The sequence below is a fragment of the Atractosteus spatula genome, chromosome 2 (genome assembly GCF_055471065.1).
Source record: "Atractosteus spatula isolate fAtrSpa1 chromosome 2, fAtrSpa1.hap1, whole genome shotgun sequence".
NCBI classification, from domain to species: Eukaryota; Metazoa; Chordata; class Actinopteri; order Semionotiformes; family Lepisosteidae; genus Atractosteus; species Atractosteus spatula.
This window is the reverse complement of record NC_142707.1, coordinates 15,763,461-15,781,823: the sequence shown is the minus strand read 5'-3', so window position 1 is coordinate 15,781,823 and position 18,363 is coordinate 15,763,461. Positions and strand designations below refer to the sequence as shown.

General features: G+C 38.0%; 1 protein-coding gene across 1 annotated transcript; it reads right to left on the bottom strand.

The window, feature by feature from the left end:
- Positions 1–2,539: 2,539 nt before the first annotated feature.
- npffr1l2 (neuropeptide FF receptor 1 like 2) lies at positions 2,540–17,305 on the bottom strand. Its single transcript, XM_088935836.1, has 3 exons — positions 17,044–17,305; positions 12,479–12,578; positions 2,540–3,530 (listed from the first exon to the last, which is right to left on the bottom strand). The coding sequence occupies exons 1-3, from the start codon at positions 17,303–17,305 to the stop codon at positions 2,540–2,542; spliced, it is 1,353 nt and encodes a 450-aa protein (XP_088791962.1).
- Between the last annotated feature and the right edge of the window lie 1,058 nt (positions 17,306–18,363).

Below are 18,363 nucleotides of genomic sequence, written 5' to 3'. Positions count from 1 at the left end.
AAAGAAAGCTCAAAGAATACATTAATTTAAAGGTCAAAGCTGCTATCTCCAGAAAAAAAACAACAACAACTGCTTGAGAATATTAGTTAAAGGGACAAAACGGTTGGAAAGCTCTAGCATTGTTTGCCAGATATAAACTAATGTTGCAAGATGAAATCCCATTCATTGTTGACTTAAATTGCTAGGAAATCCATGAAAGACTTTTGTAGTTATCATAGATTTCCAGGAGAAATATTAGGAGAATCTACCCACTTCTATTTTTAATCCTGATTACTTAAGAAAATGAGCTCAAAACAAACATTTTAATGGCACAATGGGTTTGACTGTGTCTACTACTTCACCTGAGAGAGGTTTAATTCACTATTACACCAAATAATATACAGAAAGAGTACATTAAGTTAACTGCTGCATGTCTCTAAACAAATGTAAAGTAGTGCCTTTTTGTACCATTCCCAAATAAATTCACAAGGGTCATCTGATGTTATTATATATTTGTGTTTTTTCATTAGCTTAAAAAGTGTACTTGAAACATATTTCTGATCTTAAGGCAGCACATTAAGGCAGTTACACAGTTCATTTGCAGAAGAAATAACTTTGTTTGAAGGAGTGTGTGCTACAGAAATACATGAGCTTTTATTACCATTAGGTCATCTGTGCCTTGGTAAAGAAAAAATAATTACACAATTCTACCCACAAAGACCAGTGAGTTGGTCTGTAAAAAGATAACTGTTATAATCTATAATAGTAACCCCTGTGGCTGTTACTTTATTTTAAGTGCACCTAAAATAAAGTAAATTAATAGCAGTTAGGCTCTACATTTCTGACAGCAGTGTTGCCACTTTGTAGCATGGTGCTGTCAAAGCACATGGGGTACTTTGCTGTAAAAGATAATGTTCTTTGGATAAGTCATTAAATTATCCTAGCTACCTGGTTATTAAAGCACTGTTCATAAGAGCAGAGATGTTAACTGATGCATCCTGACTGAATTTAGATTTGGACTTCCACAATCCTGTGTATACTGTGCTGGAACAAATCTGTAATATTAACTGAATGTTCCCTTGGTGTCATCAGTAGCTAAAATAGAGTACAGATAATCTTGGGACTACAACTATGTACTGAATTGTAAAGCACCATATTTCAGCTACAATGCCTATTCAACACAGGTTAACTTCTAAAGTCAGACTTAGAAGCTTTTTTTATCTGTTTAAGAGCAGATTAAAATCCTGTCTGCTCTCAAAAGTTCAAAGAATGTCTCAAAGATTCTAGGGACAGATGATTACCTTAGTTTGATGGGACTACTCAAGTACACAGTCCACAGATTTGAAGAAGCATTTAAGGTACAAATAAGGAATCACTTAATTAAAAAGAAACCTAATTCCTCTTTCTGCTACTTAAAGTAAGGCTCTTATGTAAGAAAAAATAGTTTCCATGTGATTGGTCCATCTATTTTCAGAAATTTGAGTCTATTTTTGCAAAGCACAGGCAAAACAAATACAGTCCTGTACAGGATGCCAGCTCATCACAAGCCACACATAAACTAATATGCACTGGCACTATAAGGCCAATTTAGAAACACAGAGGAACTTAAAATGTCTTTGGATTGTGAGAGGAATGCAGACCACTGGGAGAAAACACTAATGGAGAACATGCAAAGTCCACAAAGAAGCAGCTCAGACGCAGGACTGAATAGCAATAAGGCTACATTACCAACCCTACATTACACAGCTGTGACAAATTAATATATTTGATAAATAAAGACTGATATTTTACAGAGGGTTTTTAGGATCTCAAAGAGTAACACCGAAACTGGCTGGACCAGCGCTGCAGCTGTGAAGCAGTCTGTGTTCATTTGCTGCTAAGCAACAGTATTGTAAAAAAGCATCTTGCTGCAGCACGTTTTTGGATATATAATAAATCTTTGTTGCCACACTAATAGCTATAAACCTAAGTCTTAAAGCTGTACTGGTATTAGTAGGTTTGGTCAGATAGAATCTTTTGCCAAGAACTACTAGAACTCAGTGCTAACAAAGCAATTCTACTTTCTAAACAATCTCGACTCTTTTTTGTCTGTAAAGCAAAAGCAAATGTCTTAAAGATACATGTAGTTTGGAACATTAGAAACTGAAATAGCTCGACAGTGATGTTCATTCGTTTGTTCTATAGCCACTGAAAAACATTACAGATCTACTGTAAATAGCAAGAGCATGGATTAAGCATTTCAGATTGGGAACCTGAAATTGTGACACTGGTAGCTCCATTCTGCAGGATTTAATGGATTAAACAGCAGTTTAATTCAGCCATTTCCTTTTAAGTGTCTTTAAGTTTCTTTTTGCTGTCAATCAAAAACAAAATGTGGCTCTATTTTGTGAATGAGAGTATTATGATGGAAACATACCCTTCTGCTTTTGTAAAATGAATGTCACTGAGACCTGAGTCAGCAGTGATTGTAAAATCTCACAGCCCATCTTAACTCAGTGCCATAGTCCTGTTCTCTTTGCAATGGACAATAGTCCACAATGTGACTACCTCTGCTCCCTGTTCAGGGGTCCCAGGCCTGGCACACTCCAGCACCTAGGGGTGTTATCTTCTCAATGTCCTCAATATGGAGGCTCCTCTTGTGAGGTAGTTGCAGACTGTTGGTAACCCCTGTGACTCTGACTCCACCACCCCTTCCTGTACTCACAGCAAGAGATCCTCCCCGTCTGGCTCTTGCTGTGTTTATTGTCTTCTCCTTGTCAACAAATACTGACTCTGTAGAGTCTCCATCAGTATAGACTTTGTTTCGTACCCCAAAGTTGAGGCCATTTCCAGCACTGTCCCGTGTACAGTAGGTGTGCTGGGCCCCCCCACCACATGAGCAGCACTGGAATCTGAAGGCTGCCTGAAAGCCCCTCTTGAAGTTCTCATTGAAGTAGCCATAAATGATGGGGTTGACACTGCTATTGGAGAAGGCTAGCCAATGGGCAAAGGGGAAGATATAGCCCGTGAGCAGGTTCAGCTGTTCATCGCTGAGCTGGGCATAGTCTGTCAGCAGCATTAGGGACCAGAGTGGCAGCCAGGACAGCATGAACAGCAGAGCCACCACAATCAGCATCTTGATCACCTTGATCTTCTTCTTGGAGATGGGGCTTCTGCCCTCACTGTGGGAGTGATGGTTTTGGAAATCAGAAAGATGGTGCTCCACTCTCTGATTGCTTGTGGGAACTGAGGAGGTATAGAGTTTTGCTCCGATGCGCCCGTACATGAAGATGATGAGTGTGAGGGGGGCAAGGTAGATGTGGGCAAACAGCACGGTGGTGTAAATCTTCCGCATCTCTTTGTCAGGCCAGTCCTCATAGCAGGAGTACAATGGGTAGGTGTGGTTGAAGTCGTCATTGTATACCATGTAGTGGTTCTCCACTGGCCCCACCATCAGCATCACTGCCGAAGGGCACATGATGGCCACAGCAAGGACCCAGATCACTACAATGGTAACTATAGCAACCAGCAGGGTCAGCTTAGGTTTGAATGGGTGCACAATGCAGCGGAACCTAAACAGGAAAAAAGGCACAGTTAAAAGATTACACTTCCACTGCAGTGTTTCATATATGTAAACAGCTCACCTGGTGCACAATGGGTGCCTTGGCATAAACAATACTGTATAGATATAATTCATTGTTTTATTATTATTAAATTACTTAAAGGACATTTCTTCTCATTAATATAATTTATGGTTTTCTCTTGTACTATATTATATCCTTCCAACTCCACATGAACTTCAAATAATTTGCAAATAAAATCTGACTTGGAAAATACATTATCCACAGCTACATTTTGTCTCATGAGCTGCGGTACACTACACACTTTAAAATGTCAGGTAACTGAAAGCTTTCCCGTTAAAAGTAAGCTTCAGATGTCAGTATATGGCACACCACAGACACTCACAGTCTTTGACAGTGATTTTGTTGAGAAAGAAATGTAGTAAAATGTATTTTCTATATATATAAATAACAGAAAGTTAATGTACTTTCTATTAGAAAGTGAAAAATTAGGGTAATAAACAAATGCATTTTTAGAATCTTCTAGTAACTATCAAAGTACTTGGTACTCTGTCAGCAGCCATATCACCCTGCAGCTCACAACTGCCAGCCCACTGAAGCTAAGCAGGTGCGAGCCTGGTCAGTACCTGGATGGGAGACCTCCTGAGGAAAACTAAGGTTGCTGCTGGAAGTGGTGTTAGTGGGACCAGCAGGGGCTGCTCACCCTGCGGTCCATGTGGGTCCTAATGCCCCAGTATAGTGATGGGATACTATACTGTTGCAGTGCTCCATAGCGAAGGGCATGACAAGGCACAGAAATAATAGGCACAGAAAGGTGTCACGGCCATCCACTACAACCAAGGAGGTCTCCAGTTATAACAACTACTCGTACCACTGGACCCAGGCTTCTGAGGTTGAGAGAGTGGGACTGCCACAGTGCAACGGGTTGCCCACTTCAAAATGAGCTGCACAAAATACAACCGTCATCATCAGTTGGTACTCTGACTAAAGGCTAAAGGAACTGGACCTTTTTAGTCTTGATCAGAGACAACTACAAGGGAACTTCATTCAGGTATTCAAAATCCTCAAAAGCAGCAGTGAACAGTGAAACATGAACCAGACGGCACAAGTGGAATCTATGCAGAAGTGCATTTAAAACCGAGAACACCAGGCACTTCTTTACCCAAACTTTTGTGGGAGCATGGAACAAACTACCCAGCCATGTTGTGGAAGCTTATACCACAACATAATATTTGCTTATATTTGCAAATATAAGCTCATATTTGCTTTAAACAAATCAGGAAATTTCAGCTCCTGGCATTAAGTACTAACCACCAAACAGGCTAGATGGGCCAAATAGCTTCCTTTCATTAGTAACCATTTCTGTTTTCTTATGACTTTTAACTAAAAAATAGCAATTTTCCATATACCAAGAATGCTCTCTCGTTCATAACCTTTCAGCCCATCAAGTTCATTTGCTTTGAGAGTACCTAATTTCATCTAGCCACCGCTGGGAAGAAGACAGTTTGTCAGTTTCAACAACAGGTCTTGGCAAGTTGTTCCTGACAACCTTTTAAAGTAAAAAAGTACCTCCTTAAAGAAGTCAGTGAGATGATCAAGTGTCCTTGATTACTTGAGTCTTTTCAATACTTAAATAAGATAGCTTAAATTTAGAATATATACATTTAAGATATATAAAAATACAAAATCACACAAGAAATGTATATAAAATGTAGTGTATGAAATTAACTTATGCAAGCATGACAATTCAAACTACTATAGCAGTGCTGGAAGCCTGTATAAACAGCAATATCTCAACTGAATAATAATACTATTTGCAGAAACACAGCTGAGGCCAGTGACTTGAGTACTTCACCCTATTAAAGAATACAGAATGAACTAAGGCTTCCATGTTGGATCTAAAAGCAGGATATATGTTGAGAGGGAATGTACATTGCTTTTTTCCTGCTGTATATTAATGGAAATGCCAATGTGGAGTGTAGTCCCACTCACTCTTTGCTTTTAACCCTCAGCTTTTTTTTTCTTGCTGCAGCAAGACGTCTTGAGAGAGTTAATTGCATCTGTAATGCTCATCATGTCAGAATTTAGAATGTCTTGGAAAACTGTAAAACATTTACCAATTTGTAAATTGAAGAAATCTACAGTATATTAATTATTGATATCACAAATAGCATATTTTTATAAGCCAACTGTATGTTAATATTTACATTATATAGTACCATTATTCTTAATAACAGCTTATAAAGCAGTGTAAAGAAGTCTAGTTCTCTATTATTATTAAGCAACTTAATAAGCATGACATATTTAAATAGTTTGCATTATTTGAAAACATAAATGGAGATAATGGAGTTTTATTATGTCCATCTCTCCTTCTGGAAATTGAAAAAGTTGATGCCTATGTAGACTGTTATCTAGGCTGAGAGAATGGACACTTCTGAAGGTGTGACCCTGAGACAAGGCAGACAAATGAAAAATTGAGTTAGTAATAGAACTTGGAATACAAATTTTTATTTTAATTGTGGTCAAAGTAAAGACTTTATTTATTTGATGCAGCTTAGGTAATCAGCCTCTAGTCAGGGAGTGAAAAAATGAGTTAGAGCTCAGTAAGGGCTACAGGTAAGTGTTTTATCTGCACACTATTCCTAAGCTATAAAGTCAGTGTTTTCACCAGATCTCAGTCTATTTGTGCTTGTTTTTTATTTGTACTTGCTCAATTCAAAATAGTTTCTCGTTTACAAAGGTGATGTGTAAACCCATGTATACAACAGGGCAGGACTAGGATAGATCAGGTTGGTCAGCCCGTATAGCTGAATATTAAATTTGTGGTGAACAGTGCAGCTCCTGGGAAGAAACTCTCATACTGACTGTGGTCAGTATGTGTAGACTTCATTGGATACATCATTGATTTCTCTGCTCATCATGTGAGATTTTCTTGCGCATTCACCAGGCATTGCTGTTCAGCTTGGGTTGAGCTCATGTTAAAGAAGAGCAGAAAGTGAGTTAAAAGGACATCGTATCACAAGCCTGCTTTTCAAATTTGCAGAACAAGAGGGAGAGTCAATGACACGAAAGGTTTGCATTTTAAGAATTTAAGACAACTTGTGATAATTTATGCATAGTGAGTACACAAAAACAGCTGTCAGGAGAACTTGTGAAATGTTGCTCTCAACACCTTACAAAGAAAGATTTGAATACATCCTTAGTAACAGAGCTCTGAGAAATTGCACATATTTATGCAAGTACTTATTTAATAAATTGTATCTTGTGGCACCCAGAGGCTTTTGGTAGGGCATGTAGCGAGTGAGAGAGGACTTGGAATATGTACACGGGGGGTGTAGTGCTGCCCACTCCTGGCATTGCTGTTCATTGTTAAGAGTATGGTATCGATTCCTCTTCTGAACATAGCAAATCATTTTTTTTTCTTCTTAAGCAAAGTTCTGTTTATTATTAAAAACCCACAGCACTTGCAAGCACTACAATTTCTTAAATATTAGTGTGAGGCTGCTGCAGATCTCTCTCTTTCCCCAATACCTTGAGCTGCCTAAGGACTGGAGTGGCAATGAGCCAGCAGAGCACGGATTGGACAGCGCTGTGAGTCAACTGTTCCCCATCCTTCTGTGCGGGATTTACAAATCCACGGTTGTGGATGAGTATAATTAAATACTCACCCTCTCAGGAATAGTGTTATATTAACATGCTAATAGTAATTTAATTAATTGAAGTAGCCGTAGTTACTTAAGAGTGCCTGAAGGTTGGTTATGTTAATGAGACAGATTAGGAAGTTAGTGTATTCAACTGTATACTAACCATAGTATCCTTGTTTTTATATCTCTTTACTGTATCAGATATTGATATTTTGAATGTTTTTGTGCACATGTTGTTTTATGTATCAATAGATGTATTTTGTGTGTTGTAAATCCTTGTAAAGACTGTTCTGCTGATTGATTCCTAATAGCCAAAATAAAGTCACGCAATTTATTGTTACAATTAAATATCGTGCCTGTAAATTCATAAAACCCCTACAAAGCCAAAATGGTTCAAAGTATATTATACACTATAAATAGTTTTACAGCTTGAGTATTATAAACATAAAATAAAATAGAAAAAACAAGTGTTTCATGTGCACATTTTGTCTTATATTTGCACTGATCAAATAAAATAGTCTTCTTATACTCAATCCAGTGGGCCAACATTGGAATACCTAATTGTTAGTGATGTGATATTAGAAAAGAATGTTTTGAACTGGCAAAAGTTGGTATTTATAAGCAAACACCTCAGAGCACCGATCCCTCATAAGGTTAGTAATTCTGTATGATGGTGCTTATAATTTTAAGCAAAATTACCATCGTGGCTTGAATGTGGCACCTTAAAATGGGCATCATTTTAAACAAAAAGCATTTTCCTTCATGATGTTCCACTAACATTCTGTGGTACAATTAGGCGTTCAAAGGTTGTACCCAAAACCGTAGACCCCTCCATCAACCTTGAGTGTTAGCAAGACACTAAGTCGGTGGTTACAGCTCAAAATTAAATGAACAATATTAAATATTTGAATTATATTGTGTTTTTCATCCAAATGATCACAAAACGTTTTTACATGTAGGAAGAGAACTACTTGAGAACTTGTTTATGGAAAGAAAACAGAGGACAGATAAGGGGTAAATGCTAAATTAAGGTGATATGTTTAGTGGAGTACCACAGGAATCATTATTAGGATTATTTGTGTTTATTTCTTTCAATAATCTGCATTCTGTTACGGTTAATAGACTACTCAAGTTCTAACGTGATACCAAAAATAGGAGGATCAGCAAACATTATAAAAACAGCAAAGGAAATTTAAAAGACAAAATTGAAGAATGGACCAACACCTGTCAGGAGACTTTTAATGTAGGCAAGTTAAGAGTAGAGACCAATGCAGGTAATGAAAAAATACTTTTCGTTCCATAGGAATGATAAGGAAAAAGACTTGATAAAGAATAATAATGTATTTTACTTTTATCTTCTAGAAAATAGAGAAAAACATTTAAAATGGCAGTAAAAGTGTTAGAATATGTAGTTAAAAGTGTATAATTTAAATCATGTGATCTTTTGTTGAATGTATGTACAGTAGTGCACTACTGGAAGTCCATGTAAATTTCTGTGTACAATTTTAGTTGTTACCAAGCAACCAAAGATCTTCACATGTTTAAAAGAATACATATACTGACAGGTTAAAAGAACTGAAAGGTTTACAATAAGTTGTACTGTCGTGTTGCTGATGTGGATACTCTGGCTTCTTTCAAGAAACAGGTTGATGAGATCCTTATATTGCTTACTGTAGCTACTGACAAATGAGGTTGTTGTGTCAAATGGCCACTCATTGTAACCTTTCTTATGACATTAAAAAACAAAATGGAGATAGCACAATGACTAAAACAACTAATTGTGTGGAAGGTAAAGGGTCTCTAATTCCAGACAACTGTTTTGATGTACAGGTTTTGTTGTCTCTTATGGGGTTACCTTTCTGCCTATAACCTTGAATTCTTACTTGTGCGTTCATTTCCAGTATTTAAATTATTTAAAATAGTATAAAATGTTAAAACATTTTTTAAAAACCCAGAAAACAGCTCCGTATGAATTCATCTGGCTGCCGTATGAATTAATCTGCCACTGCATCAAGATCCATTCCTGAAGAAAGCTGAAGACAGGGTTTATGGGCAGAGAGAAAGGGTGTAGGGTCAAAGAGACACAGTGTAGGGGCAAAGAGACAGGGTGGAGGTGTACATCAGAAGGATCAGTGTTCGGTTTCTCCTACAGTGTGAGGATCTCGGCTCTGACTCATCTCGGCAGGGACTCCTACATGATTCAGTCCAACTTGATGGAAGGTTCTGACTAAATTGTAGACTTAAGGTAATTTTGAATTCTGCAAATGATCTTTCAGATGTACAAGAGGAGACTGGGATTATGATTCTTTGCCAGACTGACCAACGTTCACTTTTCTCATATATCAGTACGTTTACTACATCCCAAAATGCTGACAAATCGTCATTTTACTATGACAATTAGTATATCACAATAAAGCTGTAGAAAATCAGTGTCAATGTCCAGCTTGTTGACCAATGCAATGTATTTGCTGTCATGCCTCCCCATAACAAACTATTCAATGCTTCATGCATTCCCAAAAAGTTAAACTGAAGTTGTTACACAGTACAATTATTACAAGACATAATTGTACCAGTGGTAATGGTAGAATTGTTTGTAATTCTTATAAGAATTGAGACAGCACCTTATACAATCATCAGGGACCTTTTGTGTTCATGGTCATTTTGTGCTATCCAGATGTAACAATTCTGACTGAAATGTCTCATGTCTCATCTACAATAAGAAAGAAAAAAGTAATCACCATAAGTAATTCACAAAGTACATTCTGTTACATAATTGAAAGCATTTCATTTGTCAAATCAGTGAAAATTCAGTAGTAGACTGATTGCTCTAACCAAGTTTTTAATAATACTGTAAGTGACCCTGACACAGTATATATCTTATAGAAGACAATTTTCTTTAAAGTGCATCAGGCTTCTTTCATTCGGTTTAGATCACCAAATGCAGGCTGTAGTTAGATTAACATTCGCTTTAACGGCTGTTACTATGCAGGCTCTCACTAGGTTTTTCACTTGCAAACCTTCCTAAAGCCATTGGACTTTGCTGAACTTTTCTGAACTTGCTGAACTTTTCCTGAATGTAATCTCTGTCAGGATCTTTAGCTCTGGATGAAACTGGTGCTTGGATTTTAGCTACTGAGTCACAAAATACCGTTGACTCTGGGCTTGTGATTCAGCTAGTTCTAACCTACTGTCCCTGATAATATCTCTCACTTTTGTTGTAAATGGAGCTACCATGGACCTTACTCATATTAGTGTTGGTCACACTGGCACCTGATTTTGATCTTGGCCGTTTTATTTTTTCTCAGCATCTTCAGTCTTGCTCTGTTCAGTCTCAAATGTCACTATGCTGTTCCTCTCCTTAGTTTTCTCATCAGTAGGGAAGGACTTTTCTTTGCCTGATTATAAATCTATCCATAAACATGAAATGCACATACTATATTAACAAATGACATTATGAAACTGTTTTCTCACAAAAAGACATGATGTATGTTTTTCGAAACATGTGACATGATAGCAAAAATGCTCCTTAATCTGAATTATACAATATACCAGGGTACAGCAAATGAAGGGTAGAACAGGAAGTGATAATAGTCATGCATATGAAGGGATATGTGTGAAGGGATATTGTGATAGTTTTCTGCTTTTGCTGCTTTATCAACATAAGTGATTGTATATTCTCAGCTCTGGGGCATGCCTATGCACTCTAGGTGTGACTAGGACTTTCTCTCTGTCTTTTGCTTGGCTCCTTCTCATGCTAGTGCACAGTGAATCTGCCCTGTAGGACACAGAAAGGTGTTATATTTGTATATGGTAGAAAAAGTTGCCCAAAGAAATTATAAATAAAAAAATATGTTTTTTTGTGAGGGGAATCCTCTACTGTCCTGGAAGGTGGGAGGCTCTAACACATAAACCAACCAAACCTAATCAGCAATCCCTCTTGTCCTTGTTTTCAGCTCTGTAATTCTGACAACACAAAGTGTAACTTTTAGTTATGTCATGTATCAGACAATAAGCTCCTGTTGTTAAGACAGCCAAAATAATGGCAACACCCACTTGAGACCAACATAGCACCAGGACACCGACCTATTGCTAATAATGGGCACTTACTGTGCACTGTGAATTTTGAATGTACAATGAACTTATTTTTTGGAATCATTCAAGCGAGATGTAAAGTCACTAATCATGATTGTTAAATAGATTTAACAAAAACAAAACCAAGTTGATAAAACTGGAGAATAATTTAACTGACAGTATAAAAAGTTTTTCTGTAACAGCGTGTAATTACGGAGGACAGAAAGAACAAAAAGTGAACTGGAATAAAGAAAAAAAAGGTATGAAAAATTAATCATAAAAATGTATTCATTAAGTCACTACAATGAATAATTAAGAAAAATAGAAATCTCATACTGGGATTTGTATTAATACCACAATTAAATCTCTCATTAACAGGTATTTTTGTTACAGAGTATGTTAAAACCCATATATTATACACTATTTGGTAAGGATAAGAGTAAAATACATACACATATATTGGGTGGCATTGTTTTTGAGGATGTCCTATTCACTCTGAATTCCTGAAAATCCATAATCATGACAAAAAAAGAAACAATACATTTGGACTTTAAAAAACAATAGTTCCATAAAAAACAAAAAATAATTTAATGTGTAAAAACATCTGGTTATTTCATTCATAATAGCCTAGGAAAATCCCATTTGAGAGTAACAATATAGTCAGCATTCTTCGTGTACACAAGCAACATGAATATAATTCTGCTCAAGACGTTGTTCCCCATTGGTGGGTAAGCTGTAACCTTCTATATACAGGGGTGCAGCATTTGGAAGTTAGGCCCCAAATTTCAGCCTTCTTCTCAAGAAGAGGGAAATGACACGAGCTTATGATGCACAATGGTTTCTATTGCAGTCTAGCACTCTAAACTCTCCAGCACCTTTAGAGACTAATAAACAGCAGACCTGAGTCACAGCAATTATTGTACAGCAGCATATGAAGTCAGACCCCAGGTCTGAACCTCAATCTCAGAGAATCGTCTATCACTAAGCTTTGGATGTGAACCTCACAGCATAAAATAGCTTTAAGAAAAACCCAATCTTTGCAAAAAAGGAACATTGACCCTTGACGAAATAAGGGGATCTGAACAGTATGCAGAACTAGAGGAATCATGTCAACACAATACTCATTGTATACTTTCAGTAGTATGTACAGTATATGTGTAGGTAGATACCTTTTGATTAGGCAGGCCAGCAGCACTCTCAATTACAACACACAGCCACACTCACCTGTCAACTGCGATGGCCACAAGAGTGAAGACGGAGGCAGACACAGACATGCCTTGAACCAGACCACTCATCTTACAGACGGAGTTGGTGAAGGGCCAGCCTAGAGGAGTAATACAATGGAAGTTACTAGTCTACACATAAATTGTGAGCCCTGTGAGGAAAGCAGGTCACATTTCATAGAAAGCAGGCTCCTTCATTTCCTGTAGGTCAGGGCTACACCTTCAATAATCAGTGATGTCAATGTCCTTTAACATCATTAATAATCTTAAATCATGATAATGAAATATTTTATAGGTAAACATTTGACTTTTTCTTTCTTGTTTTAACATTCCATTGTTTAGATACTTGGCAAAAAATGGGCAAGGAGATCCTGCTGCAAAATCATTTGAAAAATGAAATAGAAGTACCTCAGGTACTTTCCACAGACTACTGCAAGTGAATAATGGAACTGGTGGACTTTGTATGAGAAATATTGCCCACTCCAAGTCTGAAGGCAGAGCTGTCTAGGAATTGTTTGGTGATAGTACCGCAGCTAGTGGAGTTCACATTAATATGACAGAAAGACAAAGAAAACAAAAATGCCCTACTCAATAACTTATTATTTTAAGAGACGCTCATGGAAAAGATAAAAAAATTAGTTATCTTCATAAAGAGTAAACAATGACTTGATCAGTGCTGAGATAGTCACAACAGGCCACCTTCATAAGATTTGAAAGAACCATGATAGTGAAACTGGTATTAATATCCATCTATTCAATTTCAATACAGGACTGAATTGCTGATATACAATAGACACAAAGCAGGATAAACCCTGGATGCCACTCCATCACTAGGACACACACAGAATTTAGAGATTCCAAATAACCCAGATAGCATGTTTTTTAGATTGTGAAACAAACCCTATGTAGCCAAAGTGAGAACTTTGTCTTCCACACAAAAGACAAGAATTAACCCTCATCCTATGAGATGGAAAACAGTTGCACCAACAACCACACTCCCATGCCATCCACTACTGAAAAAGTTCCATTATAGCTCCCACAATTATAGACAATACAAAATTCTTATAAAAGTTATGATTCACATAGGAACAACTTTACATTTATGGCAGATACATGTAAAATAAGGTTTTTAAACAAATCACAAGTATATACTGTAACATTGAGGGAGTGGGAGGAGCCACGGCAAACACCTGTAAAGTCGACGTCCCATTTGAGGACTGGACTATCCCTATCTAACAGGTTCCAATCTAGAAAAAAGGAAACCAATTGGAACAGCAGCAGCCAGACTGGACTGTCTCTGTTTATTGGGGTCCAGTCTGGGTGACAAGAAAGACCACTTGGAACAGCAGTATCCAGTCTGGACTATCCCTTTATAATGGGATCCAGACTGGAAGAAAAGGAGCACGAGGCTAAGTAAAAAGAAGAAAACTCAACCTGCCCGGGGGAGTCATCACAGTGGGACAGCAGAAAAGAAAAAGAAAAGAAAAAGAAGCAAAATCACAGTCTCAACACTCTCGTCACAATCACCTCCGGGACTGTCGCTGAAATGTTCTCCCCTTGTGGGGATGTGCTCGTCCCTCTGGGGAAGTGCTCAGTGTGTTCTTAAAGGGCCCCAATAGCTGTGGCTCATCCTTAATTAACCCCAATATATCAGCAGGCTGCAACTTTTCTTCCATATCCATGAGTGCTGCACTTGTGGCCCACTTGCAACCAGTTCAAACACCTATTTCCAGTCCAACGAATCTTCTCACCTTTGCTATCTCACAATATCATGACTTGGAGTACCTTAGTTGTTTTAAACTCTTCTACCACAGATCTTAGCAGTAGCTGCAAATTACTGTTTGTGTTATAAAGGCCAGAGGAAGAAAAACTTCTTGGAATGCCCAGCATCTCCTGAGAAAGTTGTTGTTGATTTTCCTCTCAAACAACTCCACTGTTGACAGGGGTACCTTGTTAACCAGCAGAGGCCATAGGAGTCTAGGAACAACTCCTTGTTGATAGCACCAGGCCTTAAATTTGCTGGGTGAGCCACTTCTCTCCAAAGATTTCATTTAAATAGCAGCTTGTAAAAGCATTTCCTTCATATTTTGCTTGTCATTGAGGTTGGCTCTATACCATTTCCACAAGCTCTTAACTGGTTTCTCGCTAAAGTAGTGATGGTAACTTCTCTAATCTTGAACCAGAATCAATCCTGAACTTGCCCCTTTTTCAAGAATAAACTTCAAGATTTTTCAGGCTTGAACTCCATTCTAGTCTAGCTTATGAGCTCTACAAGGTCTTCTAGTATCCACCTGGCCTCTGGCACTGACTGTAGCTGTAACTGTCAGATCATCCATGAACACACTAATTGCAACCTGCTGGATGCCACTTGCCAGAATTGCTCCTCTGCTCAAGTTTTCTGATTTCACAAGAAGGTTCATTGCTGCAGAAAACAAGATGACTGATATAGTGCATCCAGTGACGATGCAAAGGAACAGGTATTCCATGCTGAAAATAAAATGGAATAAACCCAGCATGGAATCAGCATGGAATAAACTCATTACCTGTTCCTTTGCAGCCTACGCATGCTGACGCAGCTACCTACTTGAACTAATCCAGCGATGATGCCTACCTCGAACCTCTCCCTCTTCCCTACTTGTGAAGTGTATCTTGAAACAACTGAAGCAGTCTTGAAGGAGCACTTGAAACCTGAACATAGTAGATCTATATCTTGGTGATAACCAACTTGTGAGGTATAGTTCCATATGCATTGGTTAGATCTAACCATAGGACTGCTAGGTCTCCTTGATTCTGCTTTGCACTTCCTATGATCTTAGAAATGATGCTTAAATGTTCAAGGCAGCCAGACACTCCTGAAATGCTGCATTTTTGCATAGATGTATCAATCTAATTGTTATTCAACATGAACCTAGTCAGCCTTGCCAAAATATTATTATCCAGAGAAAAAAAAAAGAAGAAATTAAGATTCCTCACTTTGTTTAGAGAAATTGGCAAAGATATTTTTCAACTAAACAAGATTTCAGCACAGTGGTTACGAAGGGCAGGCCATTCATTTGGTAGAAAGTAGCGAGTTGAATTGGCAATATTATTCAGCCATTATGTGAAAGAAGCCGCAAAAGGCTTTGTAACCTGACATTTTGTATAAAGAACTGCCAAAATCTTGTTATAACTCAATTGACAATTGTCAAACTCGTTTAAAAAAATACCCTTTTTTCAATGTATTTTTAAAAAATGTAACTTTCAAAACTCACTATACAAGGTAATTAAAGGTGCTCTATTCTCAAGTTACTATTATAGGTAAAATTACTAAACTAATCAACAATACAGAAGAAGAACATAAGTCAAATCAATTATATGGATTGACTGCTGGGCAAACACTATGTAAACTTGTATATAAACCCTGTATAGCAGAATGCATTCTCACCGATTCTGTAACGATCTTCGAGCAGACACGAAAAACAGATAATATTTGTTATTGTAGAAATGCGCTCACAGAGTTTTACAGCATGTGATTAGTCTGGCTCGAACTCCTAGATCTGTGTTCAAATTAAAGCATTCTAGCTACTTAAATGATAAGTGGGAGTTACATAATAAACCCTAATGGTTTATTAAAACGTTTCACAGACGGCAGAGTTTCTCAAGAAGCAACACTTACTTTTCATAACAAGGTGCATTACAAAGAATTTTTCCAGCTCTGTTACGATCTATTAAATGATTGCTTCACTTAATACATATTCATTGCCATCCACTGTGTGGTTTAAACTTGTTGCAACTACAATGTTGGAACTGTAACTCTTTTTACCAGAACCCCCAATCATGTCATGCCACATGTCCTAACACAAATACATTTAGTGTCCACAGTTTCCTTTGCCATTCAGTGCTGACATCCAAACATTTTCTTTCAGCTTGGTTCACATAGTTCACTAGCACTTAACAATTGACTAATCTCTGTTTAATCGTTTCATATACAGATTTCTGCTTACAACACTTTCCCTGGAATTCACTGCCCAGATGTCCATCTCTTTTAGCCCTGATTTCACCTACCCTACTCACTGTCACATTTTATGTTTTTTATCTTCCCTACCCTACATCTTTGCCTTATATTTCTGTTCTGTCACCCTCTCTTCTACATACTTAAAGACACAAGCTACTGTATTTCTACTTTTCAGATTCAAATTAACCTCTGTGTATTCTTTTCACACTACTGTTACACTGACTTTGTTTCACGTGACTTCCCAGTCTGATTAAGTGGACAAACTTAATATTCCTTTCCAGGTCTCTCAGATTTATTCAGATTGTTTTCTTTTAATCAAGAGTATCTTCAAACTCGTGAGCTATATCTTATTTCTAAGATGCCTGATGTATCTGATCGAGCACATGCATGACTCAACTTTACCTGAACACAGTAATAAGCGGCAGGCTCCCAAGAAACCTCCAAAAATAACAATACAGTGCTGCTCAATAGCTACAGAAAAGAAACAATTCTGCTTTTACCATAACATAAGACATCAATTTTAATAAGGCACAGTTGATCCTAGTGTAGTGTGACCCCAGCAGGAGGCTAACCTGTAATGAGGTTGTCCACCAGTGTAGTTGGGATGCAGAAGATTCCCACAAGCAAGTCGCTGATGGCCAGATTAAGAATGAAGAGGTTGGTGACGGTTCGCATTCTCTTATTCCGTAGCACGATTAGGCACACCAATCCATTCCCAATCATGCACAGGACAAAGATGAACAGGTATGCTAGGATGAAGCTTGCTGCCACAGAGGGAGAGTGCTGATAGTAAAAGGAGTAGGTGATGTTTCTTTCAGAGACAGTTGAGTTCATATCCTGTGTCTCTCCACTAAGCTCCTCTAACTCATTCAGCTCCTCAGCCATGGTTCCCTGAAAGTCAAAACATTCCACAAGTCAAAAACTCCTTGGTACAACAATATTCTTCAAGCCATTAAATCTCATGGGTGTAAATCTGAACGTAATTAAAGAGACACTAAACTACTGCATCTGTGTGTGGTTAGGACTGCTGCCTCACAGCGCTAGGACCCTGTGATTAATTCCTGAGGTATTATCTGCAGGGAGTTTGTATCTTCTCCCCATGTTCATGTGTATTTCCTCCATTTGTGCTGGATTCCTCCCACAGTCCAAAGATATACTGATCAGGTAGGTTAAATGACTTTTGGGATGAGTGTTTGTGTCTGTATGTGCACTGTAATGGATTGGTATCCCATCCAGGGTGTATCCTGCCTTGAGCCTGTTGCTTGCCTGGATAGGCTCCGGTTCCCCTGTCACCCTCTCCTGGATAAAGTGATTAGAATATGGATGCTTGGATAGATAGACTATTCATTTATTTGCCCTCAATCAATACCAACAACCCTAGTAATGTGTCATAACGTGTTTTTGGGCAAACAAGTGAAAGAAGAAAATCTGATTCCACTTCTGAAAATAACTCATTTAATGTAAAGTTTAAGACTTTATTTGCATCTTTGAGTTTCATTCAATCTGTCCTCTGCATCTATCTGAAATAGTTCAGGTGGGTAGCTGCGTCAGCATGCGTAGGCTGCAAAGGAACAAGTAATAGGTTTATTCCATGCTGAAAAAAAGAAGAAAGAGAACACAACGTTTCGGCCGTGGAGCCTTCTTCAGGTGTGAGAGAGACAAACATTGGAGAAACAGGAAGGAGACTCGGAGACCGCTTCAGAGAACATGTCAGGGCTGTGAAGATTAAAGATCTCTCCAAGCCCATTGTTTCTCATTTCACCTCTGACGGCCACGACCACTCTAATCTCTCTGTCTGTGTTCTCAAAGACGGTTTTCCGAACTCATACATCAGAAAGACCACCGAAACCAAAATAATTCTGCAGCTAGGATCACACATTCTCCCTTCTCTT